This window comes from Acanthochromis polyacanthus, chromosome 17 (assembly GCF_021347895.1).
Source record: "Acanthochromis polyacanthus isolate Apoly-LR-REF ecotype Palm Island chromosome 17, KAUST_Apoly_ChrSc, whole genome shotgun sequence".
NCBI classification, from domain to species: domain Eukaryota; kingdom Metazoa; phylum Chordata; class Actinopteri; family Pomacentridae; genus Acanthochromis; species Acanthochromis polyacanthus.
Genome location: NC_067129.1, coordinates 18,444,653 through 18,471,782, shown reverse-complemented (window position 1 = coordinate 18,471,782; position 27,130 = coordinate 18,444,653). Strand labels below are relative to the sequence as shown.

Here is a 27,130-nt window from a genome sequence, read left to right as displayed (position 1 = left end):
GGTGAAATATTTTATCCAATTAACAAAAGATATTAAAATTATTTATGCTTTTCTTTCTCTCTGAGTTTTTCTTTTAGTATTACTCTGAAGGACTGCAGGCTTACACATAGTTTTGTGAACATTATGTAGCCTTCTACAATGCAGTGCATGAATGAATGAATTATGTTTTTATTACTGGGACATGCATGCCATCAGTCCAGGAAGAAATACTCGTCTGTTACTTCAGTAAAAGTAGCCCACTGTAAAGTAAAACTCTTGTATGAAGAAATTCTTTAAGTGTATTAGTGTATGAAGCTAAATTTAGTACAACCATGAAGCAAAAGCCCCAGTTTGGTTCATCTGAGTGATGCATTATGATGCATGATATCATTAACTTATTAACAGTGAAGCATCAGTGTCAGCAGCAGGTTACTGTTGTAGCTGTGGAGGTTTGAACTATTTTATGTACAGTTTTACATATGAGGGACACCACAAATTTGTTTTCAGTTTTCTGACTCTTTCCTCAATTTTTTTATTCTTGCAGAGATATTCATATATATATATATTGTTGACAATTAATTGACATCTTAGGTTTGAGCTGTTTGTAAGCAGCTAAAAAGGCTGGCTTCATCTTCAACTATATGTTGTACTTTACATGTTATATTATCCGTTGTATAAAATCTTTATCTTAAAAGTAACTGAAGCTGTCAGATAAATGTTTTGGAACAGAAAGGACAAAATCACCCTCTGAAATGTAATGTAATGAAAGTATAAAGTGGCATACTTAGTGGAAATACTTGAGTAAAGTACAAGTATTCCAAAATTACCTGAGTAAATTCACTTTGTTACTTTCAACCACTGTATACCGTTATTCCCAGCCCATGCTAGCACATATAATAAAACGAAAAGAAAAATAAAAGAAAAAAATATTAATAATAATCATATTTTCACCTGCACAGCCACAAAATTCTGTGATTTTTACTTGCAGCAATGTATTTCTACAACGTCAAATCAGTCTTTTTTTTAAGTTAAGGATGGAATTACTTGTTCTGACTGTCAACAGTAACAAAATGGGAGTCAGTATGCTGTACACACTGTGATCCTTTAGGGGGCGCTGTGACTCTGTTGTCCTTTTTATTCACCATAGAAGAAGAGCAGCAGCCTCGTAGCACGTTCGTTAGTGGTTTCCAGCATTACTTCCACCAGCTCAGACACGCAGCAGTTTGGCAGCGTCTTTTTCCCAACAATGAACGGGTTAAACGAGGAACCAATGGCGCCACAAACCTTTCTTTACGGTGAGAAAACTTCTTTGTTCTCTGCGTTACTTTAAGGTCTTTAATTCTGCGTATCCTCGTGTGTGACTGTTGCTAGCAGAGCAGGAGAGTCATCACATTTAGCTGCTTTAGCTGCATTGGGGCCCTCTGTAATGAAAGGTAATGTACTTAACAGTATATTAAGTCGCTTTAAGTGTAGTACATACCGCTGTTGGTCTAATAGTCCAGAAGGAGGTTTGGTGAATCCTGGAGAGCAGCAGTTTCTTTCAGTCCACTCCGCCACACACGTGCTTTGTTGCCAACATGGCGGCGCCCGTGTTTTATTAACAGCCCTCATATTTAAACGTTTTTCTCACATCAGGTTGAAGCTGATGCGTTGTTTAATTTACACCCCATTTTTTATTAACTGCCACTTTGAAATTGAAAGTTTGACCCGACAGTTTTCAGCTGGCCGGTGAAAGTCTGCTCAACGTGGCTTCAAACACATGTGGAGCGTGCTCGCTGTGTGCCCTGGTTTAGTAAATATGGCCTTATCTTGCTTTTATGATCTTCCTTTTAACTTACTGCAGTGAGAGCTTGCAATCCATTACATATAAAGAGTCATTATGACTGCAGGTCAGACACAGCTTATATTGAATTTATCCTTTGGTCGTGTGTAGCACCTTCTCCTGTCACCCAAGAGCCCACCCACCTCACCTCTTTGTGTGTGACCTGATAGCCTAGTTAGACATAACTAAAATTCTATGTAGTGCAAGCAAGAAATGCAGAATGGGCTGCTCACATTAACTGAGATTAGAAATGGCGTGTGCCACAAATTCTGAGTTGTTACAGACAGTAGGAACTGGAAACTTTTATCCCACGTGATCTGTGAAAAAGCTTTTCCCTCAGTAGGTCAGTGATCCTATTTTAGTCCACTATATTTCACATGTGTTCCAGACATTACTCTAAACTACTACTAAAGCACAATCAAGTGGCTTTACTCCAAATTTGTTAATGATTTATATTATTATAGTAAACACACAGTGCATTCAAATGGGTTTTGCATTTGCTAGATGTTTAATTTCCCCTAAATGAGTACAGTTTTGTTAAAATTGGCCTACAATTTTAATATTTTTTGTCTCGTTTAAGGAGAATTTTTCCAGCACCATGTGGAGATATGTATATGTAGATTTTCAGTCATTGAAGTCTCTGTGATCTGAAGTAATTTGGTAGAATTCAAACAAACTCCTCTTTTTTTGTTTTTGAATGCGTTTCACCTCATCTAAGAGTCTTTCTCAGTTCTGAACTGAGCTCAGAGAGGTCCACTTACCTTCTGCTGTATCACCTAGGACTGCCATGTGGAAATATTCCCACCAGTTTTCTCTTTAGCTCCCTCTTGTGTACAGTTTTCATATGACACTTTGCATCTGGGTGGTCCCAGCTAGAGCAAAAGGACATATTATTGACTTCACCTTCCACACTTTGTTAAACCAAATTTTTATGCCACCGATGGAAATCTCTGCATTTCTGTGTTTTGCTCAATGTCTGAGTCAGTTGTTGGATCATTAACTGAGATCTGGTCATCAGGTTGCGTGCTGGAAGGTGGAAAGGAGGTGGTGTTCAACCCTGAGGATGATGACTTGGAGCATCAGCTGGATCTGAGGATGGTAAGGACCCTGCAAGGAAGAGACTTATGACCATTGTTATACATAATGACTTAAGATGTTTGATATTTCTTGGCTTTTCATGTGATTGATCTTTTAATATTGGGTAAAAAAAATGTGGAAAAGCCAGTGCATTTACACAGAGATTGGTGGCTGATTGAATCAGTTGAATTGATCAGAAACGGTGTAGTGCCCAGTCCTTCTCTTAGCATTAGGAGTATAGGGTTACTGGTGTCCTTTGATGTAGTGTTTACTGGAACAACACTCTGTCCAAGCTTCTCCCAAATTTTTAATGCTCCAGTAAAGGAACACGTAGTTCTAACTGGTGATATACTGCACTTACATGGATTGCTTTCTTGACAATCAGAAGATGGATGTAATGGCAGTTTGCTTTTTGAGCTTTGGATGAAGAAAAATGGCAACTACCACAAAGTTCTGTAGTTTGTGTACTACACACTGTAAACACATTTTGACAGCTTTTACACCAGTATTAACATCCTGAGACATTTTTATTAAATTAATTTTAACAGTGGTTAGATTTAAAATCACCCTGATGGTTCATTTCGCAATTTAAATCTGCTTTCTAGGTCTGTGTGGAGCCCAGCACAAAAGATGAACTTCACGTGGTTGAGGTGGAAGGACAGGACTTGGAGGGTCAGAAAATCAAGGCAGTCCTGGTCTCACTTAAGCCCTCTGTTCTGCCAAGTGTGAGTAAACCTCTTTATCTTTGCTTATGTGCAGACACACGAACAATAAATAGTTTTTGCATTGTGTCAAGTGTTTGTGTCTCTTTCTCTCTTTTTTTTTTGGTTGTTTGTATAACGCGACCACTCGATATTCTGCTCTTTGAAACATCTTTGTAGCTTTGTTGCCTCTGATCACTCTTATTTATCATTTTATGAAATGTTTCTGTGTGTTATATTAACAGCCAGCATTCAGGCAGTTAACGAATTCGAGTGTTTGTTGCAGGTGTGTCTCGGTGGTTTCACAATCACACCCCCAGCAGTTTTCCGTCTGAAGTCGGGTTCAGGTCCGATCCATATCAGTGGACAGCATCTTGTCAGTAAGTATTTGTTCGAAGAATGGAATGATGTTTGTTCTAAAGAAAATAAAGAGAACTCTTGCTCTGTCTCTCTTTGCCTCTTTACTACGGATTTGCCAGTTTAGAAATTGCATAAATTATTCTATTCTATGAAACAAACTACACAAGCAAAGTGTTTCATGATGAGAGCTGAAGTTGAAGAACCTCATCAAATGTTTCTATATTGTTTTTTTAAGTGATGGAGGCTGACCAGTCTTTTGATGAAGATGATGGCGATGATGATGAAGAGGAGGAGGAAGATGTCAAAACGTCAAAGAAAAGACCTGCTTCCTCTCCTGCAGTCAAGTCTCAGGTTGGTTTTCTTAGTTTCTGTTGCTCTTCCAAGTTCTGTGGTCTCGGTTCTTAATTCTATTTACTTTCTTGTTGCCATAACTACTACATAAAGGAGGGGCAGGAGATAGTTTTACGTGCTGACAAACATCACAATAACGGTAAAACTACCTTATCGTTCTGCTGCCCGCTCACTTACTGCGACAGAATACTGTTTACGGCAACATTCTTTTCGTGGCTGCGTTTCCAAGCCTATAGAAGCCTCACAGGATAACGGTTAGGTTGAACAATTTGACCATTTCACTTTGCAATTATATAGCAAATGTCTGCATTTCAGCAACAAAAATGATTACTTCCTAAATTATATTAACACTGCAAATGGTGCTTATAGGTTGGTTTTACATTCTGTTCACTTTCCACTTGATTCATAAGCTACTTTTAATCTCCTTTACAGAAAAAAATGAAAATGGACGCTGATGACGAGGAGGATGATGACGATGATGACGACGATGATGAGTGAGTGTCGTGCATGACACAATGTTGTAATTTTTTCCTATATACAGTGGTCCCTCATCTCTCACCAGGGTTAGGCTCCAGAAACCCCCGCGGTAGGCGAAAATCCATTAAATAGCGACATTTATATTTATTTTATTATCTATATATATTTCAAGGTTTTCTAAACCCTCCCCACATTAACCTTTCCCACACTCTTATAAACACTTCTATGCTCTTAAACACTTTCTACACTCTTAAGTCTGTCATTTTAACAATATATAAAATTCTAGATGGATACTTAGCAGTGAATATACTACAACTTGAATGATGAAATTTTCATTTAAACACTAGTGATTTTGAGGGCTGGTGACTGTAGGGAACTCTATATAAGATATCGGTCCATGGCCTCATGCAGGCAAAGACTCACTGACTGTTTCAGTCACTGCTCTGCTGGCAAAAACATCCGATTCAGCTCCTCTTGCTTCCAGTGAGAAAATTCTTTTTCGCTGGTTCATTGTGTGTAAATGAAATGTTGGTCCATACCAAATTTTAGATATGGGTGTAAGTACTTCATAAACTGCCGTTTCATTGTTGCGTTGAGCACTCCTGAGTTGTGCAATACCTGCTCATCATTGGTATTGTTTGATAAAGGCTTTAAAATAAACGGTTGGTATCGGCCCAAAATGAGCATTGACGGACAGATAAGATTATGCTGACTAGCACCTAATGCTCAGATCCTGGCATGAGGGTGCACTTGGACAGAGATTGTTTACTTGTTTTGCAACCTCAGAAATAGGTCAAATTTTCAGTGCTTGAAAGTATTGTCAGGATTATTTCTGAGTAAGCATCAGCTAAGACTGTTAAAGTAGGATGAAGCCCACAGTTTTGTTTGAAAATGTAATCTAAAAATAAATAAGGAATGCTTTCTGTGTCATTTTTTTGTTATTTCCCAGTGAATGTGTGTATTGGAAAAGCATTGTGTTAGATGCCAGTGGGCCATCTTGATAAATAGGCGTATAACCGGCTACAGACCTGGGGCCTCATTTATAAAACATTGCGTAGGATTCATAGCAAAAGTTTGCGTACGCCGAAAATCTGAAATGGACGTACGCCAAAAAATACTCTGATTTATAAAACTGTGCGTAAGCACAGCTGCACGCAATTTCACCTTTATAAATCACACACCAGCTGGAAGATTGCACAGGTGGATCCACCTCACATTCCGCCCACAACACACCCACATTTTACCATGAATGGTCAATGCAAAGTAACTCATGAATGTATCTGTATATAAATAAGCCGCTGATCCACGGCGTTTTACGCAGCACCGGTCTGCAGTCTTTTCACTGCTGTGTGTCAGGATGAATGAATCATGTGTTGACCCAGGCCACCCTGCCACTAAATTTGTTATGATCATGTCCGATGTACAAATAATTTGTACACTGATTGAATGTACATTTTTTTCGGTACCCAAGACAAATTCATTTTTACTCGGAGCCCTTACAGCAACATGAGTGCAGTCAGTTACGCCGATTACATTTGGGAAACCGGACATTGCTGCAAATTGCTGTTTAATGTTGGCCTGTTCACCCACAGTGTAAGGAAGCCTGATGTATTGACTGGTCATGTTTATAATGTCATCTAAAACAGCTGGCATTATTGCACTGAGAGATGGTTGTGATATCCCAGACCTAAAGGACATCATGTAACTGTATATCAGACCCAGATAGGATTTAGACAGCAAATGTAACCTCATATATTCTTCATATAAAACACATACCTGTCGGCCACTTCACGCTGGAAGGAGCCGGTCGCCAGAAACCCCCGAGTCGTCAGCTCCTGTGTCTGTACCGGGATGGCGTGGTTTCGGCGGGTGGGTCGGTCTAAAACAGGGCCCAGTTCAGCACATAGATCCAAGAGTACTGCTCTAGGGAATCTGAATCGGCCTATTAGCCAGTCATCATCATGGGCCAGGAAATCCCCGTTATCCCTAAAATCTCTCTCCATTCTTAATGTGATCTTCCAGCAAAGCCAGCGCATCCATTGTGCCACATTACGCAAGGCTGTCACCTGCTATTTATCCGCTTGATCAGCGATTGGACTGATTGTCACATGCCTTTTCCAAATTAGTAATCAATCAGTGCCACTCACCGCTCTATATCATTTGAAGATGGAAGTTTGATATATGAACATAGTTCTGCAAATACAGTCGTAGGCCGAATGGCGCACTATAGGAACATCTACAACAATGAGGGTTTATGATTATCCGGCTCTACAAGTCTAATATGTGATAACAATAAAGGTTTGAGATCAATCTGGTTTCAATTCACCACTTCACCCTCCGGCACTGCCGTTCCCTCTGTCTCCAAAATGTGCGTAAGCAAGCATCAAAGTTGGTGCACCGGTGCGCACATTCTCACGCCAAGTTTTTTAGAAATCACAACCTTTGCATAGAAAGTGGCGTTCACAACTTTCTAGCCCTGTTTTGTGCGTACGCAAATGAGGCCCCTGGTCTTCTCTGCATTTATGTGGGTGAAAATTTGTAGACATCTGTACAGGCATCAACATGGTTTACAGGTGTGCTTTAAAGAGTGTAAACTGAGCCTTTAAAAGGTTGATTTTTTTTTTTCTTTCTTTTTGTAAATGTTTTATTTTGAATGAGAGGTCTTGTAGAATAAGATGTACAGCAACATGCTGTCTTAACTTTGCCTGAAGCATTCCAGAAGTATGTAAACAAATAGTGTCACTGATGCTAAGCTAAAGATGGACCGGTGTCTTGAGGATTAAAGTGCAGTCTTGTGTCTGTTGTTTCTAAATCCTCTATTTTTGAGTGATGTCATCTGGTTTTCTGTACTATTGTTGTGAGAAACATGAATGTTGACATTTCTAGAGCAGTTCTCCGTACGAGTGAGATGTAATTATTTATGCGATCTCAGACTGGACTATGCTTTTATTTGTGTGTGCATGTTCTGGGTTTGCTGATGTGGTCAGCACTTTAGCCGATGCACTGATATGGGTACAGGTCAGCTAAGGACACAAGATTTGTTGTGTAACATACAGATTGTGAAGGGTTTTTGTATGTAGGGCATGACAACGACATTCAACATTTTGGTAATCATTTCTAAAATCCATGTGACTTTTTCCTTTTTTGTCCAATATTTAAATATTGTCCATGTTGTGATTGATAAGTATGCCTTTATTACTTTTGGAAAGCTTTGTGGGTTTTACTTGTTAGGATCTTTAAAAGGTCTGGAGCGTCACATTTGTTTTAGCGAATTGTTCAAGGACTGCTTAAGGGCAGCTCGTTTGTTCTGCAAAGTAAAAAGACTGATCTCTGAGTTGTCCTTCTGCCTAAGAAACAGCTTCAAGTTCTTTGGCACTGGGATGGCGGTTTAGCACTCGGGACATCCAAATGTTGTTAATTAATCTTTTGGCTCCAAACCAGACATTTCGGGTGTTCAGTAGAAGCCACTTATAAAAGAGAAGGTACTAGTGTCAGTCATAGCACACAGAGGACGATATTAATTTAGTGTCTCGTTTGCTTTTTTACTGACCTAAACATGCTGCATGTCTGGGTCACCAAAAAAGTGTGAATTTGAAACGCGCTGTTGCATTTCACCACAACTGTTCACTTACTGGAATGTTTAAGCCTGATGGTTTTTTTTTTTTCTTTCTTTTTTCTCAGGGACGACGATGAGGATGATGATGATGGCGATGAGGAAGAGAGTGAGGAAGAAGAAACACCTGTGAAGGTAAGAAAATATCACAGTTTTGTGAGTTAAAGCTCAATTAATGTGAAGTTGCTTCGTGACTTACAGCTGCTTGTTTGTTCCAGGCCAAACCAACCCCATCCAAACAAAAAGCTGCTGCTCAGAATGGCAAGAGTTCCAAACCCAACACCCCAGCTGCAAACCAGGTAAAAACTGGTCTTCATGTGGGCGTCTTTCTATCCACTGAATACCACCGGGCTCCACTTAAAGGTCCCATATGAGAAAATCCATTTTTGTCATGTTTTATGGTGCTTTTAAATTTCAGGATGAGCAGCTGCCTGTCAGTTCACCAGGGTTGTTTAGTTTCTTGAGCTGCTTCTGTTAACTGTGAAACATCTCAATTATAGACACGGAGAATGTTTTTCTCCCAAAAGGGGTTATTGCAGAGCCAGCCTATTTTTTTTCACAACGCAGCAGCCCATTTAGAACTGCAGCTAGGTGTAATCAACGATGATATTTTGGGCTAAGATTTTGAAAGACGTCCACAAATTTTCCTTAATTTTCTGAAAAGCTGCACAATATATGGGACCTTTACACATTATTGAATGTTGGCAGCATGCTTTAATTTTGGAAAATTATCAATTAAATGTCTGAATATCTTTTTCGGAAAAGACACCTAAAGGAAAGGACAAGAAGTCAGCCAAGAGCCCACCAACTCCTAAAGCTGTTCTTACACTTCCTGAGATTAAAGCCAAGATTCTGGAGGCAGTGAACAAGGTCAGTGTCCTTTCTACATCTGTTTGTATTGCTGTTGTTTTCCTCCTTTTGAAAACCTAATGTACAGCAAGAGAAAAAATTTAAATCTGCTCACTGTTTGTAATTCTTTGCTCTTTATAGGGAGTAACATTACCTAAAGTGCAACCCAAGTTTGAGAACTTCGTGAAGCACGGTCACAGAGTGACAGACCCCAAGGTAAAGTTTATATTGACAGTGCCTGAACTTATTTACCAGACACACACTGCTGCCATAGAGTATCAGATGTAATGCACTTGATTTTATGAGTTTGTTAAGAAGATGGAATAAGATGCTGCTCAAGCTGATGCTTTTAATTCTTCAGTTGGCATCTGTCCACATTTGATTTGAAACGTACAGGAAAAATGCAAGGCTTGGTTTTAGTGAACTTTCATATGAATTATGTGGAACTTCTGTGATTTATTTTTTTCTAGCGTTTAAAAGAATTGTTTGTTTATTTTAGGAATTAAATTTGCATTGTTAATAGTTCACAGCAGAGATATGAGGAGATGATTTAAGGAAAATGTTCAAAGTAAAACGGGGGGAAAAGAAGATGCCCCTGCTTCAAACTGCTCCTTTGTTTTAGGCTTTTTATTGGTGCTACCACTAGGGGGCACCAAATATGTTTTTTCCCTACCAATGACAAAAATGCATACATTGGAGTTGTGTAGAAAATGCACTGATGCCTTGATGGGGGGGGCTCAGTTTCTTCATCATATGTGTTTTGACTTCATTTCTAAATTTGTACGCAAATGCTATTTATGCACTAAAATCAGAACAAATTCAATTTCAAATGTTTTTTTCTGTTGATAGCCTTACATATGTGTTTTTTAAAAAATATTTTATATATGCACTTTCAGGAGACTGTACTTTCAATTGTGTTGTTCTTGTGCAGTGACAATAGAAACATTCTAATGCTACCTGCCAGCTAATTGCTTCTTTTGTGTTTTTAGGACATTGCAGAGCTGTGGAAGTGGAGGCAGACATTGAAGGATGGAAAATAACTCCACTCTGTAGTGTTTTAATATCTATTTTTATGCCTTGTTTATGCCCATAGCACCTCTCAAACCCTCTGAAGCCGAACTCAGTGCCTCACACTTATCGTTAAATCACTCGCAAGTCTAGTTCAACTCCACCTGCTCTCCTGGATGAAAAGACTGAAGAGGTGGTGATGGATGGTGACGGTGCACTGTTGGTACATCCGCCTCTATTGCCATCTCATTAGGGCAAACCAATGATTTGCTTTGAATTAACCCTGCTAGACCCAACTTACAAATTTGCATCACAGTAAATGTGTAAATTAAATTTTCTCTAGATTGTTGGCGACAGGGTATGCAGGGTATTTCATGTGGGGGTTTTCTGTGTTGTTTTTATATATATATACAATTTGCTTCTTTTAGGAACAGCAGAAAAACGCCCATTGCATCATTACGCAATTTTAAAGAGCAAAAACAAGATTAGTACCAGCTCCAGCCACTTCATATCCGTTTTGTAGTAAATTCAACTAATGTTGGTCGTGGTCACATTGTTCGACAGGAGCAGAGTGTTTGTCTTAATTTGTCATTAACATGATATACATGTTTCTCTGGTACCAACAAGAACATAAACACTGGGCACTTTTTTTGAAAACGCAACTCGTTTGGTGTTTTTTGAATGTCTATGCTAGTGTGAGATTCCTGATGTCATAATCCAGTGACACCAAACCTGTTTGAAACATTGCATCAGAATTCAGAAATGTTATTGTAATTTGTCATGTTTGACCGTCCAGATAGAACCAACTATTTAATATTAAGCAACAAGCTGCACTAATGTTGAATTGAAGAACCTGACACACTTCAGCCATTTTGGGGATCTGTCTGCTCTGTTGCCATGACTACTGATGGCCCGTAGGATGTGTCATCTGCTTTGTGAGAGACTGTATGCATGAAGGAATGTGCATACGAGTTGTTACAATTCTTAAATGTTCCAACTTGTATTCATGCCACAAATTCTGTTTTCATTTGACTTCTTCAACTTCTAGTAAAAGTTTAAATGTTGGTGCGTGAGGCCTGTTCAAGCAGAACACCGTTCCATGTTAAAGAAGTGTCAATTTGTACGACTTTAAACCTGCAGTGGGTTGATGAGTAAAGTGATTAAATGATAGTGCTGTGGATCTGTCTGCTGTTTTATTTCTTTACCGTTATGATTGCTGATAATTGTACCCAGGTCTGATGCTAAATCCAGTATTTTTCCCCAATTATTATTTTTTTGTATGTGCAACTATCAACTCAGAATTAATAAAATAAAGAAGAATAAAAAAATCATGTTCATGCTGTGGTTCTTGAGATGGAAAGATCCAGGATGTGTTTTGAAGTTGGAATTACTCATTGTGTACACAGTCATCTATTTCCTGATACTGTGAGGCAGAAGCAAGTTTGAGATTACACAAACCAGCCCACTCCTTAAACCGGTTTTACTGTCAGTTGTGGTCTATGGGTGCAAGTTCAGCAGAGCACTGAAGGAGCTGTGATTGCAGAGTGAGTCATTAGGGGCTGAGATCAATGGAACTGCACTATTGGTTCCCAGAAATGAAGAAACATTCTAACTGGTTTCCTATTGCCTGTGTCTTTATTAAACAGGACAATGACCACATTGTGACTGATATGATTATTTTGCAGTGACCTTGTGATTCTATTGGCAAAATCTGATATTGTCACTTTAAATACTGCACCATAAGCTCAAAGTCCTACTTACACTCCCCTTTGTCTTATATATGTTCCTCAAAATCCTAATTAAGGTGCTGTACCTTATTGTAACAACACAAATGCATTAACATCATTCATTCTTCTCAGTACATTTCAGAAGCTTTTTTTTGCCTCCATATCTTGGCATTACTTTGATCTCTTTGTATACATCTATTTTCTGTTTCTGAATGATACACAAAATCTTTAATGACAATCACTGCACAGCCCCTGTGATTAGAGCCAAGTGCACATATTGCAATGTAGTCATCTGACAATAACCATCCTGTAATATGAAAGTCACTAATGTTCAGACCACTTTGGCTTATTTTTATTGAAGAAGTAAAACTTCTATGTTTGTAAGCGTCATCTGTTGTAAATTTGTTTCACCAGGCTACTCATGAAGAAAGGTTTTTGTGTTTTTCTCAGCTCTTTAGACTTGGACTATACCATCCATCCATCCATTATCTATACACCGCTTAACCCTCATTAGGGTCGCAGTGGAGTCTATCCCAGCTGACTGAAGGTGATGGCAGGGGACACCCTGGACAGGTCACCAGTCTATGGCAGGGCTACACAGAGACAAACAATCACACTCACATTCACACCTCTGGGCAATTTAGAATCATCAGTTAACTGTTGTTGCCTGTTTTTGGACTGTGAGAGGAAGAGAAAACCCACACATCCACAGGGAGAACATGCAAACTCCATGCAGAAAGATCCCAGGTCACAACCGGAGATCTTCTAGCTAGATGGTGACGGTGCTAACCACCGATCCAATGTGCAGCCCCAGACTAAACCCTTGAAGTATTTTTTTTCAATCACAAAAGGGTGACAAAGGAAAAAGCAACATAATGTGTGCTGGTAAGGTATTGGGCCACCAGAACATCTTCAGCGCTTCTTGGTATTGATTCTACAAGTTCTGGAACTTTGGAGGAAAGAAAAACAATCTTCCAAAATATATTCCCTAATTTGGTGTTTTAGAGATGGTACTGAGGACCATTGTTTGACATGTCAGTCTAAAATCTCCCGTAAGGGCTCATCTAGGTTGAGATTACAAAAGCTATACCGTCAGTGGCAATCATGTAGTGATCACTTGTGCCCTATGGATGGGGGCATTGCCATTCTGGACTCCCATTAGGATAGAAATGCTTCACCATTGGATCAAGGTGGTGACTTAAAGCTGTTTTGATGAGGACACATGGACTCAAACCATGCTAGAAAAATGCCCAAAGAGCATATCAGAGCCTCTGAGTGCCTTCACCGTCGGGGATCAAGGGTTTAATTTGTCACCCATCAGTAGACATTTTAAGCCAAATAACAAATCATTTACTATTACTCTGCATAGGAGCTTCTCCTACTGTAACATGGCTCATTTTTCAATTTCAGCCATGCTTTCTGATACAGAATAATGTACGCAGTTTAGGGAGTGGGTTCACTCATTCTGCTCATCTTTCCTTTACAATCCACTAAATGAATTTCCAATCTGGGCTGCTTATCATCATTTACAGTCAGAGTGACAAAGGGATGATAGAAAGTAAGAGTTCATTGTCATCTTTCTGTGATTCAGTAGCTAAGACATGTATGCTGGGATGGCCTGTGATAAGCAGCCCTTCCCTGCTGATTAGATTAGAGGGGCCCACAACATGCACTGTGGTCAGAATTTATGCAGCAAGGCAGGCTTTCTGAGAACAGGTTTTATTTTAAGGAGAAGAAGAGACTTCATATGACTAATGAAACATTCAATGATTTTTTTTGTTATCAAACCAACATTTTCGACACAGTAGATGAGGATAGTCATTATGTTAGGTTTCTTTTTATGAGTTTATAGGACAGAGGCAGACTGGGGTCAGAAGGTTTAGCCACTTGGAAGCGAAATCATTATCATTATTAGCTTTCTGATCTGGCCTGAAGGGAGGAAAGAGTAATGATTAGAGGACGGCAGGCAGAATGAGAACAGACGAAAAGGAGAACTGGAGCAAGACACTGCAGGCTCTTATAAATTACAAGAATCATAACCTCAGAAGACATAATGGCAAAGCGAGGGGAGATGAGAGAGTGTAAAAAAGACAGAAGGAATGAGGTGAACGCAGGTGAAAATGTTTCATTGTAGTGAAATATTACCTCAGAGCTGTTTAGATTGCAGCCAGAAAATGAAGACAAGCCATCGCACACAATAACATTTTATGATATTAGTTGAAAATTGCTGTTCATAAAGAACAGCACATTCATATATTCTGCTTTTATAGCTGCCTCCACAGCTACAAGTAGTTTTCTGGATGCGCCACAAGATGGCAATAAAAGCAAAGCAACTTTCATTTTGTTGGCCATTATGACGCCGTGCACTCATCCACCTGAGGGAAGATGGCTCCCAGCCAGAGAGAGAGGAGTGTGGCCCTGATGGTTTCAGACTCCTGCCTCAGTAGGAAAATAATCTGCAACCTGAGACTGTCAGGTCTGGGAAAGCAACATCTCTAAAAGCCAGAATAGAATGTGCCTGAGAAAAAAAACAAGTGTTTATAATTACGTTTGTGTTGCAGAATACATTTGGGCAACACCACATCAAAGGAAAACTAATTTCTATTTAATGCCCAGTGCTCATGGAAGGATAAAATATGCACAAGCATTTCCTTACTTTACTGTAGCCTTCTTGTATTTTATTTTCTGAACTAACAATTTGAAATTGAAATACAATTTTTGTAAAACACTTGGAGCTGTATTTTGTGTCGCCTAAAGGATCAGTTTCTAAAAAAGTGTAACACTGAGTTACAGGAAGCGTCCTCTTCTAGCCTTTATGCTCAATTTAAAAAGGAGTTTGAAAAGTTACAACAAAACAGAGGACAAACTAGAGATACATAAATGGATAGAAAGGGAACACAGAATGTGTAACTTAAGTAATATTTAGTGCTGGGAGCAAATTACATGGGTTATTCGAATGTACAAGGAGTTAATGCAAAACAAAGAAAGTACTATGTACGGTAACCATCTATGGTTCTCTTTCTCTCACAGAAACCAAAACTTATCTGTATACTTCCTCTGGAAATTTATTGTTTTTTACTCGTTTGCATGTGTTTCTATATTGTGCTCCTTACTACTTTATGTGGTGTTGAATTAAAACAAATAAATTCCATATATAAAAAAGAATATTCTTTAAATTACAGTATTTACACAACCCATAAACAGTAAATATTCCACTTTTATTGTATGTACAACACAAACACATTGCAAATCGCACTTTAAAAAGTTTGTAAAAAAATGAAAATTTGATGAGTGCAACTGCTATTGTAACTAAAAAAACCAAACATCAGCCAAGCCCATACACAAAGAGGAATCATTACAGAACAGTCACACAAATAAGTCACGATATCCGTCAGGTCAGCAAATACATTGGCAATCCGAGATAAAATAATCAGTATATTTTCATTTACGCAATTACAGTTACACTTCAGCAATTGATTAAAAACAAATATAGTCTACAGTGGTACTGAATGATTTGTGGTGTTCATATAAATAAAGGCACAAATATATGGAAATTATGGTGACCTGTCGTTTCTCAGGTGCCACATGAACCATGCGCATTCAGCCTACACAGTAATAAACAGCTGACGATTGCCGTATCTTTTCTACGCAGTGCTTTCCAATAATTCTCCCAAGCACACTGTACCATGCAGCACGTGAGAAACATTTTCTACAACATCCTGGATGATTTATCTCAGTTTAACTTAGTGCTTTACAGGTGTCAACGAAGTGGATAGTATACATTACAATGCAAGCACTGACTACAGTTCCAGACAGGGCAAGGCCAATAGGCTTGTTTTTAGAAGTAAACAACCATTATTTAAAAACTTTAATGAGTTTGTTAAAATAATAATATTACAGTAACAGTGTAGCCCTGCAGAAACTAAAACACAAAATAAAAATCAGACAGGTACAGATCGCCTCTTGGGATACATCTTTTCAATGTTTCAATCTCTGAGCTGGACTAGCATGAATGTCAAAGTGTCCTTCAGCCTCTAACCGAGTTGTGTTCCGTCCTGCTCAAACGTACTCCTTGCTGCTAGGGGGTCTGGAGATGGGATACTTCGGTGTGGATTTGTTTCTTGGACAGGATGCTGCCAGCATGGCACCTCCCACTACAGTCAGGAATGCACCAGCCCAGGCGATGAAGATGGCAGAACCAAACTCATACCTTTAAAAAGAGAAGTTACGGTCAGTCAAAAGAGCAAAACTGATGTCAATAGAGTTCCAACTAATATTACAACATACAAACATCTTGTTATGGTTGACAATGCAAATGTGCAAGCACTGTAGCACCAGAACATGTCACAATTTTTACATTTTCTCTCAACTTATATCTTCAGAAAACCAAGACAGTGCATAAATGTTAAGTTTCATTTCTTATGTACTTACTTGGTATTGACAGGGGTGAAAGGGTTGTAGAAGGCTTGGATGATGTCGTGAGCGTACCAAGAACAGGCAACAATGGCACACAAAGCTGTGGCAGAGTAAAGGACAATATGAGTGAAACTGTTCAGAAAAAAAATGACTTCAAAAAAAGTAATTACAACAAGAATGAATGGCTTCTTACCTCCAACCAAAATGATAATGCCACCAGCCATGGCAATGCGAGACTTGCGCACTTTGTCATCTCCTCCGCAGTTGGTGCACTTCATTCCCATGCAGGCTGCGCCCAGACCAGCCAGCGTTATGAGAATACTCACAACCATGAGGGCACGGGTTGCCTGGAGGGCACCTGGGTAAGAGGACAGAATAGGGTTAATTCATCAGGTTTGGTGACAGCTTAACACTTATGATCAAAAGGTGTGGTGAGAAGCAGCAGGCACTACTGAAGCGAAACTAAAGTGCAAAGGAATGGCGACTTTCATGTGAAATAAATCTCTATGCTGATTTGTGGTGACAAAACTTCCATCAGATTTGATATATCGTTTCTGAGTTGCTTTAAGTCACTTGGAAGCCGCTATTTAGGGAAATAAAAGGGGGTCAGTGTAAACAAACACCGTTGGTGCACAACAGAGCGGCTTCTGTCTCTCGTGTCTCGCTGCCGCTCCCAATAACAACACATCACAGAAACTGGCTCTAACCGGAAGACCGAAGAAACTCCGGAGGGGGCTGGGGGAGTGGGTGTGTTCGCCTGCGAGTCAGAAACAGGTCTAACCAGGTTTCAGGTTTCATTAGGAGGACAGACACTCCCAATCTCAGGTACTCACAGCCCGCTTTCAGCAGGTGGACATTTTGCAGGTTGCGATTACTACCCCAGTTGAGAGAAATGTGCCTTTGATTTCAAATAAAACAAAAAAAACATCAAGCTTACAAATCTACCACAAAAACCTATCCCTGTTTTGGTATTCAGTGTTGCTAAATCGTAGGCGTGTTTGTATATTTTGAGTAGATCTTTCTGTTTAACAAAAAAAAAAAAAAAAAAATCTCCTATCTGACCACATCTTTGATCACACAGCGTTTATCAAAGTTGGATTGTGTTCATGTTTGAGTAGCCGATAAGGCACACCGCGCTACACGTATTTTAATCAGATGTTTTGATAAATCAACCCGAAAAGACGATACGAAAATCACAACGGATACATAGGCTATTTGGAAGAAATTTGCGAACCATTTAACCACCAAGTCAACAAGTAAACTACAGCTGTAACGGCGTAAACAAGACTCAAGGTTCATGGACAGGGAGGGATCTAGGTACCAACTGTGCAAACTATTTCTCTCAGTGGCATTTAGGCAGTTTATGCCTGAGGGCGCTTCATCAATCAGCTCAACATGCGACATGAACAATAAAATAACCGCCACCTGTCGTGCTACCATTGACCCATTTATCCACTGATTTACAACAGGCCAAAGTCATCAAGGAAGTTACAACCACAAAAGCATCTCAGTCCGCTCAGATGATTACAGACCTTCAAAATAAATCATAACCAATTTTGCTGCTTCTTCATTTAGCCCCAGATGTTCCGATTTGATACTGGACTGCATGACTAAAATTTTTACTAATTTCTCTTAACCAGCCTTACTATATACTCGGAAGTGGAGTTGTAATTGTCAAAAGTGTTCACCGTCTGCATTTTCAGGCCCACACTAAAGGAAAGAATGGTTTTGTACTCATTTGAAACCCTCTCAGACAAAGCAGGCGTTTGTGGTGCTGGTATTTAGACATGTTTTCTAAACAGTGGCTCATGCAGGTATTGTTTAACCTGTAACCACTTATGCTGTGTGAAGCAAGTCATATAATGGAGATTTCCACACATGTAGGAAGAGGGTAAGGCCGTGCAGGACAATGGCAAAAGGCTAATCATTGCCTAGGTGTGGAAGTAACACACATTCCTGCCTATCAAATGGAAAATAGGTCAGAATATTTTTAAAAAAAAAAGGCTTTTTAACAACGCTCTCACGACACAGAGTAGATGAGGCCTCATAGTGTGATTCTGAAGTAAACAAAACTGAATCTAAGGGAGAATAAAAGAGGAGTTAGTAAGTGATAAAACCGGTTGGATCAGACCACAGAATCAAGTAACGGCTGAGAGACGTTAAAAAAGAAAATGGCCGAAAGCGGAAAAAAAAAGTTAGGAGCTACTGCTTTCCAACAGGAGCAGGTTAATGTTGTATAATTTTCTGTCACACATGAAATTTACGTTTATGTGTAGGAAAAATTCAAATGAGTTGACTTAAGACCAGTTTTCTCAAAGTTTTAGTATTAAAATACACTGTAGGCACACAGTGGGGCCCTTAATGAAACAAAAAGGCGACATTTAACAACTTTTCAAGAGCGCTCAAAATAGCATACCTGTTCATAATGAAAAAATAAACTATGATAGAATTTTTTTTCTAATCTATTTTTCCAAATTAGAAACACTTCAACAACACCCAGTTTGATTTATTTGACTGTGTAACTTACCGTTGAGCTGCAGCAGCGAGTCGTACACTTTGCACTGGATCTGTCCTGTGCTCTGGAACGCACAGGACATCCACAGTCCTTCGTACATGGCCACCGCTGTGATGATGTTGTCCCCCACATAAGCAGACATCTTCCACTGGGGCAAAATGGTGCCAATTATCAATCCAATTACGCCCAGGAGAGCCAGGGCGAATCCCAAAATCTGAAGACCCGAGTTGGCCATTTTTCCTTCTTCTTCAGCGAGTTGGAAACAACAAAAGACGACGTCCACCTGTTGTGGAGGTACCAAATTTCCACTCTCCTTACAAGTTTTTCCCTCTTTTATAAAGCTAGTTTTTCTTTGTTGCCAGCAAAGTTTGCTCCTTTTGAGGTATTCCTGTGTTTTCCGTCAGTAATTTTTAGCAGATACCGGTGATATTAGTCTCTAAGTATCTCCTCAGCACCTGTTCCTCTGCCGCACCTTGACTGGGGAGGGAGCAGCGGGAGCGAGCTTTTTGAGGCGGTTTCTGGGGCAGGTGGGCGGGGACGCGCACGCAGTATCGACTCATCAGCGTCGCAGCGAACACCTGAGGTTTCATGATGTCAGTGTTTCCAGAAACTGCGGAGCCCCTTTGGTGACATGGTTAAAAATAAATAAATAAATTGTGGCCACAATATAGCTATAACGTGCTCACGAAATACTAATTCGTTCCCACAAAATACTAATTCGTGGCCATGAAATTGGTATAACGTGCCCATGAAATACTAATACTATTAATAACATTCCTGGACAGCCGAGTAAGCAAATCGAGCGCACCGTCTCTACAACCTGCAAAAACGGCCCCGGACCTACGTGATGTTCCTAAGGTTGGCCTATGTTTGATACTTTGCTGCAACAGGTAGCCTATCTACTGACGTGTCACCCGATTTACAAACTTTTTGTCCTCTTTCTGTTACTACACGTTATTTTGTTGTGCTAATATGTAGCCGTAAACTTATTTGTGTCTGTAGGAGCTGCAGCCCTGCACACATATCAGTACACTTTTCAAGAACAGCTGAGGGGTGTAGGCATACTAGTATGTTGAACATAAAACCAGAGTTTTCTGTCACGAAGGTGCAGGCCCCCGTACACAGATTATTGCGCAGATGGTGCGCTCGTTTTGCTTACTCAGCTGTCCAGGAATGATATTAATAGAATTAGTATTTCGTGCGCACCTTATAGCTATATTGTGGCCACAATTTTTTTTTTTTTACCATGTCAGCAGAGGTGCAACACAGACCCGATACACACATATACAAACTATTTATAGCTTCGATATGAATCACAGATATCATCACAACTCCCTGTTTCAGTAATCAATAAAAGAATAACAGAAGCACTGAAAAACTACAAACATGGGTTCTTTAATAATTTTCAATGAAGCTTTTGGTTTACAATCATTTGATTTGTGTTATTATTAATAAATATAAATAGTGATGTAAAAAACTGAATCTGATGTTTTACATTACAAATCTTTGAGAAACCATGATACATTTTAACACTGGACAAAATCTGATTTTCCAAAAACAAAAGTGCGCACACTTAGAGGCAGCATTAGTCAAAATCTTGCATTTCCAACCACAGCAAGAGCCTTAGTACGCAGAAAGCACAGGAGGATTTGTAACCACATTTTCAAGTACTGTCTGTCAACATTTTACAGATGTAAACAACCAGAACAGTTTCCCAGTAAATATGGCTATAATATGTCATGACAGCACATATTGCTGTTCGATCAAATGTGTCTACAGTTTTAGTAAAACGCAGAGTATCTACGGTGTTTCTTTACCACATGAAATGAATATCTAAAATGGGAAGTGGAATTAGCATAAGTGGAAGTTAAAAATAAAGTTTCAGACAATAGATATAATGAAAATCTTTGTTATTCCTAAGCTTTAAATTTTGAGACACATAGGAGTAACCCAAATTGTTATCATAAGCCATTTCACCATTCATTATCAGACCTATAAACTTACATGACAAAGCGTTCTACTTATTTGAACTGCTAAGCTGAAGAGAATGTGGCCTCAGATATTACTATTTCAACTATCAGCACCTAAGCATGCTGGCTGGGCACTGTGAGCACATACGCTGTCAATCGAGGAGCAGAATTTTTGTAGAAAAAGGACATTAATTTAATTTCATAGTTAATCTCTTGGCGAAATGCCATCTAAAAAAGCAGCACTACCCTGGAATACCACTATTGTTTTGAACAAATATAACATATGTCATGCAAGTATCACACAGTGTGTTTGGATGTATATACATTTGTTTGGTAACCAGTATATTACACTCTTTCACACCTGTAAAGCTGTTGTTTTTTGATCTTTTTATGTACATTGTGTGACTGTGTGTTTAGCGTCATATAGGTGTGTTATAGGACACATAAAGTGGCTCTATGTAATATACAATGTATGTGCTTTATCTGTCTGAGGTCAGCAGAAAAATAGGAGGGAGGAGGAACATTTAATGAATAATTATGAATAATTGGACACATATAATGCGTTCAATTATTCATAAGCACAAACTGGCGTAGACTTCTAACAAAAATATTACTAGTTATTACCATTGCTTAGACAGCAGGGTATAAATCAAGGTGTTTAAAAATTAAAATTCAGCAGTATCTGGTTTAGCTGATGTGTGAGTAAGATGCTGACTGATAATGTGTGGACTTACTGTAAGTCTCAGACTGCTGATTATATTAATTTATCTTTAGATAGTGTGTAAAAATCTGATGCTAAAATCTTTTGCTATGCTAACTGTCTCTGCCACTTCCTATTGAAACACTCATCCGTGCTGTTACAGTCAGCAGCAAAAAAGACAACTTCTTTTTTCTGTCTTCCCTATAAATAATTAGTTGTGCAGTCATTAACATTCATTCATATTGTCCTCACATGAGCACGTATGGGCAAAAATAAAATCCCCTAAAATACATTATTTTTTCTATATCTTCCTCCTGACACAGTAGCAAAAGGTTGAGATGTAAGAATAATGCAGAAGGCTAAGATGCAGAGTGTTGTTTGCCCTGTGGGAGTACTGTGTTCAGATGACAGTTTGCTCTGACCAATCCACTGTGACAATATGAGAGCAAACTTGGAAATCCCGGGGATTTTAATGTCAGTTTATAGTTGGATAGAGATAAAGTCATTCATTCGGGGCCTGATTTGTTACGATTTTCTGTTTGGTAATACGATTTTCAGATGAAATCTTTTTTACATGGTGAAAATGGACGAACTGTGCTGTTTTTATTTTGTGTTGGATGGCAAAGCTGTGATCTGGCAACAATGACTTCAAAGTTACAAAGCAAGTTGATTTAGGTAAAGCGCCTGCTGGTGTCTATTTAGTTCTTAGAAAACCCCAAATATCCTACCACAAGCCATTTTAATGCGTGAGTAGCTTTAACAAGTACAAGCATGTGAATTTCTCATCCCCACTTTTACTCGGTTGCATGACGACATCTTAACAAATACAGTAAATGTTGGGTTTCACAGAATAGATGATACTTGCGCAACACGAGACTTATTTTTAGGTTGATACCGACAGCCGCTTTGTGAGTCATCATATAAGAGAGACGCACAGATATGTAGTAAATATTTTTGACTTGTTCCAAGTATCTTGACCCGTAGAATGACTCATCAGAGAGAAACAGATGAATAGAAGTATTTAAATGTGTTTATTGTGCCTCACAGGGCGTGTCTACTCTGGGTCTCTTCACAAGTTTGTTTACACTGCTCTCACAGGTAACTTCACAGCTAACTGAAGTTAATGTTTTGTGGCACATTAGTGACTTTTGAACTGACTTGGCCTCAAAAAAGACCAGGACAGATACAGTCTTTATGTTTTTAGGCTGGGTTGTCTTTATCTGTCTGAAGTGTAACTTTATAAAATCATTTATTAACAAGTCTTCCTCTCTAAACATTTGATTTAAAGCTAATCACACATGACAACATAAGTTATTTCCTACTTGAAAATCTTTCCCATATATTTCTTTTGATGTGTTGAGTCATGAATTTCGGGCAGTTAACTGCATTTTAATATTATTTATTTTCTCTGATCACATGATTTCACAGTTGACACTAAACCTTGTCAGTATGTTGATTTTACTGTAGTGACTCATTGTAGTGTTTTGCATGCTGTAAAATCATCCTGGGACACAGGTTTTAGTACATGAGGTTACATAAGGCAGGATGAAATGAATATAACTCTCTAGTGCAATGCTGCCATCTAATGGTTACTGCATATATGAAAAACACAAACAGCCATTTTAGCTCTTACTCAGTCTCCACAACTAATACACCATGCTGTTTATGCTGGTGTCTCATGCTGTGTGAAAGGACTTTGAATAGTTAAACATATTTTTCTGAACACCACCCAATGTAAAACTCAAGTTGTCATGGGGTATTTACCGGTATATGGTAGTAAAATTAATACAGGTTGCTCTTTCACTTTAGCTGTACTTTTCTGGTCTAGCTTGAAGCATAATTATTAGCTGTTCTACCAGTTGTTGTCACATTTGTGATAATGTCATTATTGTGAAAAGAGCAAACGCCTCCCTCTAATCAGCATTCATTTTTACTTCACACGTTGGAGACAGCTTTGGATAAAGCAGCTGTCACATAGAATTAAGACTATAGGACATAATCAACAATGACCGTACAGTTTGAAGTGTTACATCCAATTATGTCCAAACTGGCATGTATTTAACAGTGTTCCTTTGATAAAATCTAATTAGATTCTGTAGAATGGCTTAATTTTAGCTGCAGCTGTAAAAGGCTTCATTCATGTTGTAGCTAAGCGGAAAAAAATGTGATACTCTGGGTTTATTCTTCGTGTTCAAAAGTAATTGTAACGTACTTTTTAAAAAAATATAAATCTACTAAAAATAAAGCCGAATAACAGTCGCATTTGACCGACTACACACACATAAGGTTTCAGTTTTATTTCCAACATTAGTTAGTGTGATCAAAACAAAGGGGATTTTGTGACTCATGTCAGAAAGTGTGTCTGCATTCTGGGTTATCTATTAAAAAAACATGGCAAGAAGATTATGTATAACACAGACAGTGTGCTTCACTTATGCAATCTGACATCTTTGTAGATTATTTGACTCTGGCTTTAAAATACATTTTTTTAAATGTTTAATCAATCACAAATCATATTATGCATGTTCTTCTTCCTGGTAAGCAGCATTCACTTCTGTAGTTTCTCTTACCCTTGAAAATGTAGGATGAAAGACCAAATGTTCTTTATATCTTTGATCCTTTTTTTCACCACATCTTTTGCTTCATAGCAAGTATTGATATTGTAACACCACATTTTCATATTTGTTGCCCTCATCTACATGCACTGCTGGCGACTTCATGCCCATTTGATGCTGTGTTGTTGCTATCAATATTCAATGAAAGACCAGCCGAATTGTGTGCAGTCAGAGCGACACTTGCATTCAGTGCTCGGAAAAACATCATTAAATGCAACACAAGGTTGTGATCTTCCCACGTTTGTTCAAATTTAGCATGTAGATTCCTATAATGGAAACATGCGCATGCTGAGGGTAATTGGTTCCTCCAGCTATCGTGAGAACTATATTTGGTTTAATGCCTTAATCCTTATTTGCTGCATTAAGAAATATAAAGCTCCATTCAGTGTGAGCGCAGACTGCTTCACTCTGGGTGGGTTTACTGAGAATAATCTTGTATAAATGCACCAGTCATGCTTCCATGAGATTTGAGATGCCCCAGTAAAGCACAAGGAGGATCAGACGAGGAAAGAGGGCTGTCTGACCCTGACTGAGGTCACGTCTCAAAGGGGAACTCGTTGTGGGAGCCAGCGACAGCCCAGAGCTCACAACAATCAGCCAGATCAGATGCTGCTCAACTTCAGCTTGTTTGGGAGTATGACTTGTAGCTTAATTATCAAGGTCTGCGAGACATCCATTTACCACAGCTATCACGGAGAGATAGGGATGTCTAATTGACTGCTCGGCTGTGAACGAGACACGTAATTGCAGCTATTCATCCATCTGATGCATTTTGGTTCAATAATCTTGGGTCTTTGAAAAGACACATGATTCCTCAGTAGATCAGACGAATGTTAGTTTGTTAATCCCCCATCAAATAAGTAAATTGCGTCCATTTATTCATCTTACTTATGCTAATTGTGAAATTTTCTGACCAATGACTTGTCTGTATTTCTATTGCTAGTTTTAAACTCGTCACATTTGACAGCTGGAGTGGTGAGGCAAAGAGGAGTGGAAGATGGAATCTCAATCATAATCGGCCATTAGCCAAATTTGAACCCACTTTTTTCCTATTTCAACTTGTAAATCTGTCACTTGAGTCATCATCCTAGTCATAATTATGAGTGGGAAAGCCAGTTTTTCTGCAAGCTCTAATACATTAGACTTGGCACTTAAAAGTACAAGTGTGCTTGAGTGCAACATCCAACTCTACAGTGCAACAACTGTCACTTAATGTTTGACTCACATTCCATCCCTCAGCAGACATTCATAGTGTTTATAGCTAACAGTTTGTTTGCTCTGGTAGTGTGATTACTTGTCAAAGTTTGTGAAAATTGCTTTCAGGCAATCAGTATTTTCAGTCCGAGCAGCAGGTAAAGTGAACTAATTTCTCATTCATACCATAAATACAGGGTGTCCCAAAAATATGTATATACCTTTTAGCAGCTAATAACTAGCTAACCTCACACCACTAGACTTCTTTTTATGGGGATACCTAAAAGACAAAGTCTACGCAATGGGACCTGTAACAGTCACTGAATTGAGGGCAACCATTGAACGTGAATGCACGCAAATACCAAGGGAATTGTTTGATGATGTGTGTTATTCCATCGCTTCGCGTTTTGGCAGTGTCTGGACCAGAACAGACATCAGTTTGAGAACAGGCGGTGACAAAACAATAGAATGATGTTTGTAAATTATTTTACATGTTGAGAATTAAACGAATTATAATAAACACCTAGTTTACAATTGTTTAAAGTGTGTTTACATTTTTTTTGGGACACCCTGTATATACAGATTCTGTGCTTTTCATAGAAGAGGCTAAAAAAATAGAGGAAAACAACCTCTTTTAACAGATCTGCTGTAAAGGTACAGTCAAATATGTAATTTTATAATATATGCTCAGAGCAAACCTTAGCTCAGTTACACAGAGGTTCCCAAAAAAAACCTTTTATGTCAAAAAAGGAAGTTCCATTAAAATATTATGTATGGAACTTTGTCATAGTACTTTCAAGTAGATTTATTTTTAAAAACTGAAGAATATTTGTCCTCAGTTTTTTTCCATAAATAGCCTTAATATATGTCAATACATATATTATGGGAGGTAAGGTTAAGATTTAAAAAATCCCCCCCAATATTACATCCTTTGGAAAATTTTATGTTGCAGTCATTAACACAACCATAATGGTAAAAAAAAAAATCTAAATCAATGAGATAGAAATGTCCCTAAAATGATAACCTAGAGTACATTGTGAAGAAATGTTATTAAAGCTCGTCACTCTGTTTTGTTTCTGTAGTCTGTATTGGTTAAGACAGCTGGAATCACCAGGACTGACTGAGAAGCATCAGCTCTGCACTATCAACTGCCCAATGAAGGTAAAAATATTAAACAGATGAGCATGGATTTAGCATTTTTGAGGGAAAACGCATGATTTAGCCAACCCGAACTTCTAAGTGGTGAACTGTATATAGGCAGTGTGAGGATATCATAAGCCACCCTATCACATAGGATTTCATATGTTTGTGTTTAAATAATGCAAAAGCATGTTGAGGGACTTCAAAACTGAAGCCAGCTTCCAAGAAGGTCAAATGAAGACAAGTAATATTCTCCATGCCTTGATGACAAACCAGGAAATGCTGGTACAAAATTTTTCTACCAAAACTGAAATGAAACCTGAAATAATTTCCAAGTAGGCATTTATAGCCCAAAATATTTTCTGCGTTTTATTGTTATTATTTGCATCCAATGCATATTGGAAGGACATATCTGGTCCTACAGCACACCATTCTTTAAAATTTTCGACTTACTGTCCTAAAGTCAAGCCAGTTTGCGACACAGTGAAATACACCAATCAGGCATAACATTATGACCTCCCGCCTAATATTGCATTGGTCTCCCTTTTGGGGCTAAAACAGCCCTGAGCTGTCGAGGCATGGACTCTACCAGACCCCAGAAGGTGTGCTGTGGTAT

The 27,130-nt window shown here is 38.7% G+C and overlaps 2 protein-coding genes across 3 annotated transcripts; one reads left to right on the top strand and one right to left on the bottom strand.

Moving 5' to 3' along the window:
- Positions 1-1,110: 1,110 nt before the first annotated feature.
- Positions 1,111-11,568, top strand: npm1a (nucleophosmin 1a). Its single transcript, XM_022221127.2, has 11 exons — positions 1,111-1,274; positions 2,820-2,899; positions 3,484-3,603; positions 3,866-3,959; positions 4,175-4,290; positions 4,723-4,784; positions 8,449-8,515; positions 8,599-8,679; positions 9,146-9,250; positions 9,371-9,445; positions 10,219-11,568. Exons 1-11 carry the CDS (start codon positions 1,226-1,228, stop codon positions 10,267-10,269), a joined length of 900 nt encoding a protein of 299 aa, XP_022076819.1. The 5' UTR covers positions 1,111-1,225; the 3' UTR covers positions 10,270-11,568.
- Positions 11,569-15,163: 3,595 nt separating this feature from the next.
- On the bottom strand, positions 15,164-19,303 carry LOC110970808 (claudin-7-B). Of its 2 annotated transcripts, XM_022221131.2 has the most exons (4): positions 18,908-19,303; positions 16,574-16,738; positions 16,396-16,480; positions 15,164-16,174 (listed from the first exon to the last, which is right to left on the bottom strand). In XM_022221131.2, the coding sequence occupies exons 1-4, from the start codon at positions 19,128-19,130 to the stop codon at positions 16,024-16,026; spliced, it is 624 nt and encodes a 207-aa protein (XP_022076823.1). In that variant the 5' UTR covers positions 19,131-19,303; the 3' UTR covers positions 15,164-16,023. The 2 variants fall into 2 exon arrangements, with proteins under 2 accessions (XP_022076823.1, XP_051793336.1); XM_051937376.1 differs by having other exon boundaries at positions 16,396-16,738.
- Between the last annotated feature and the right edge of the window lie 7,827 nt (positions 19,304-27,130).

Bases quoted from the DNA above. Each gene is read 5' to 3' on its own strand.
- npm1a (XM_022221127.2), top strand. From the start codon at position 1,226: ATGAACGGGTTAAACGAGGAACCAATGGCGCCACAAACCTTTCTTTAC. The intron at 3,960-4,174 runs GTAAGTATTTGT...TGTTTTTTTAAG, and splicing joins CAGTGGACAGCATCTTGTCA to TGATGGAGGCTGACCAGTCT. The intron at 4,291-4,722 runs GTTGGTTTTCTT...TCTCCTTTACAG, and splicing joins CTCCTGCAGTCAAGTCTCAG to AAAAAAATGAAAATGGACGC.
- LOC110970808 (XM_051937376.1), bottom strand. From the start codon at position 19,130: ATGGCCAACTCGGGTCTTCAGATTTTGGGATTCGCCCTGGCTCTCCTG. The intron at 16,739-18,907 runs GTAAGTTACACA...CCTCTTACCCAG, and splicing joins CTCGCTGCTGCAGCTCAACG to GTGCCCTCCAGGCAACCCGT. The intron at 16,175-16,395 runs GTAAGTACATAA...CTCTTTTTAAAG, and splicing joins TTCACCCCTGTCAATACCAA to GTATGAGTTTGGTTCTGCCA.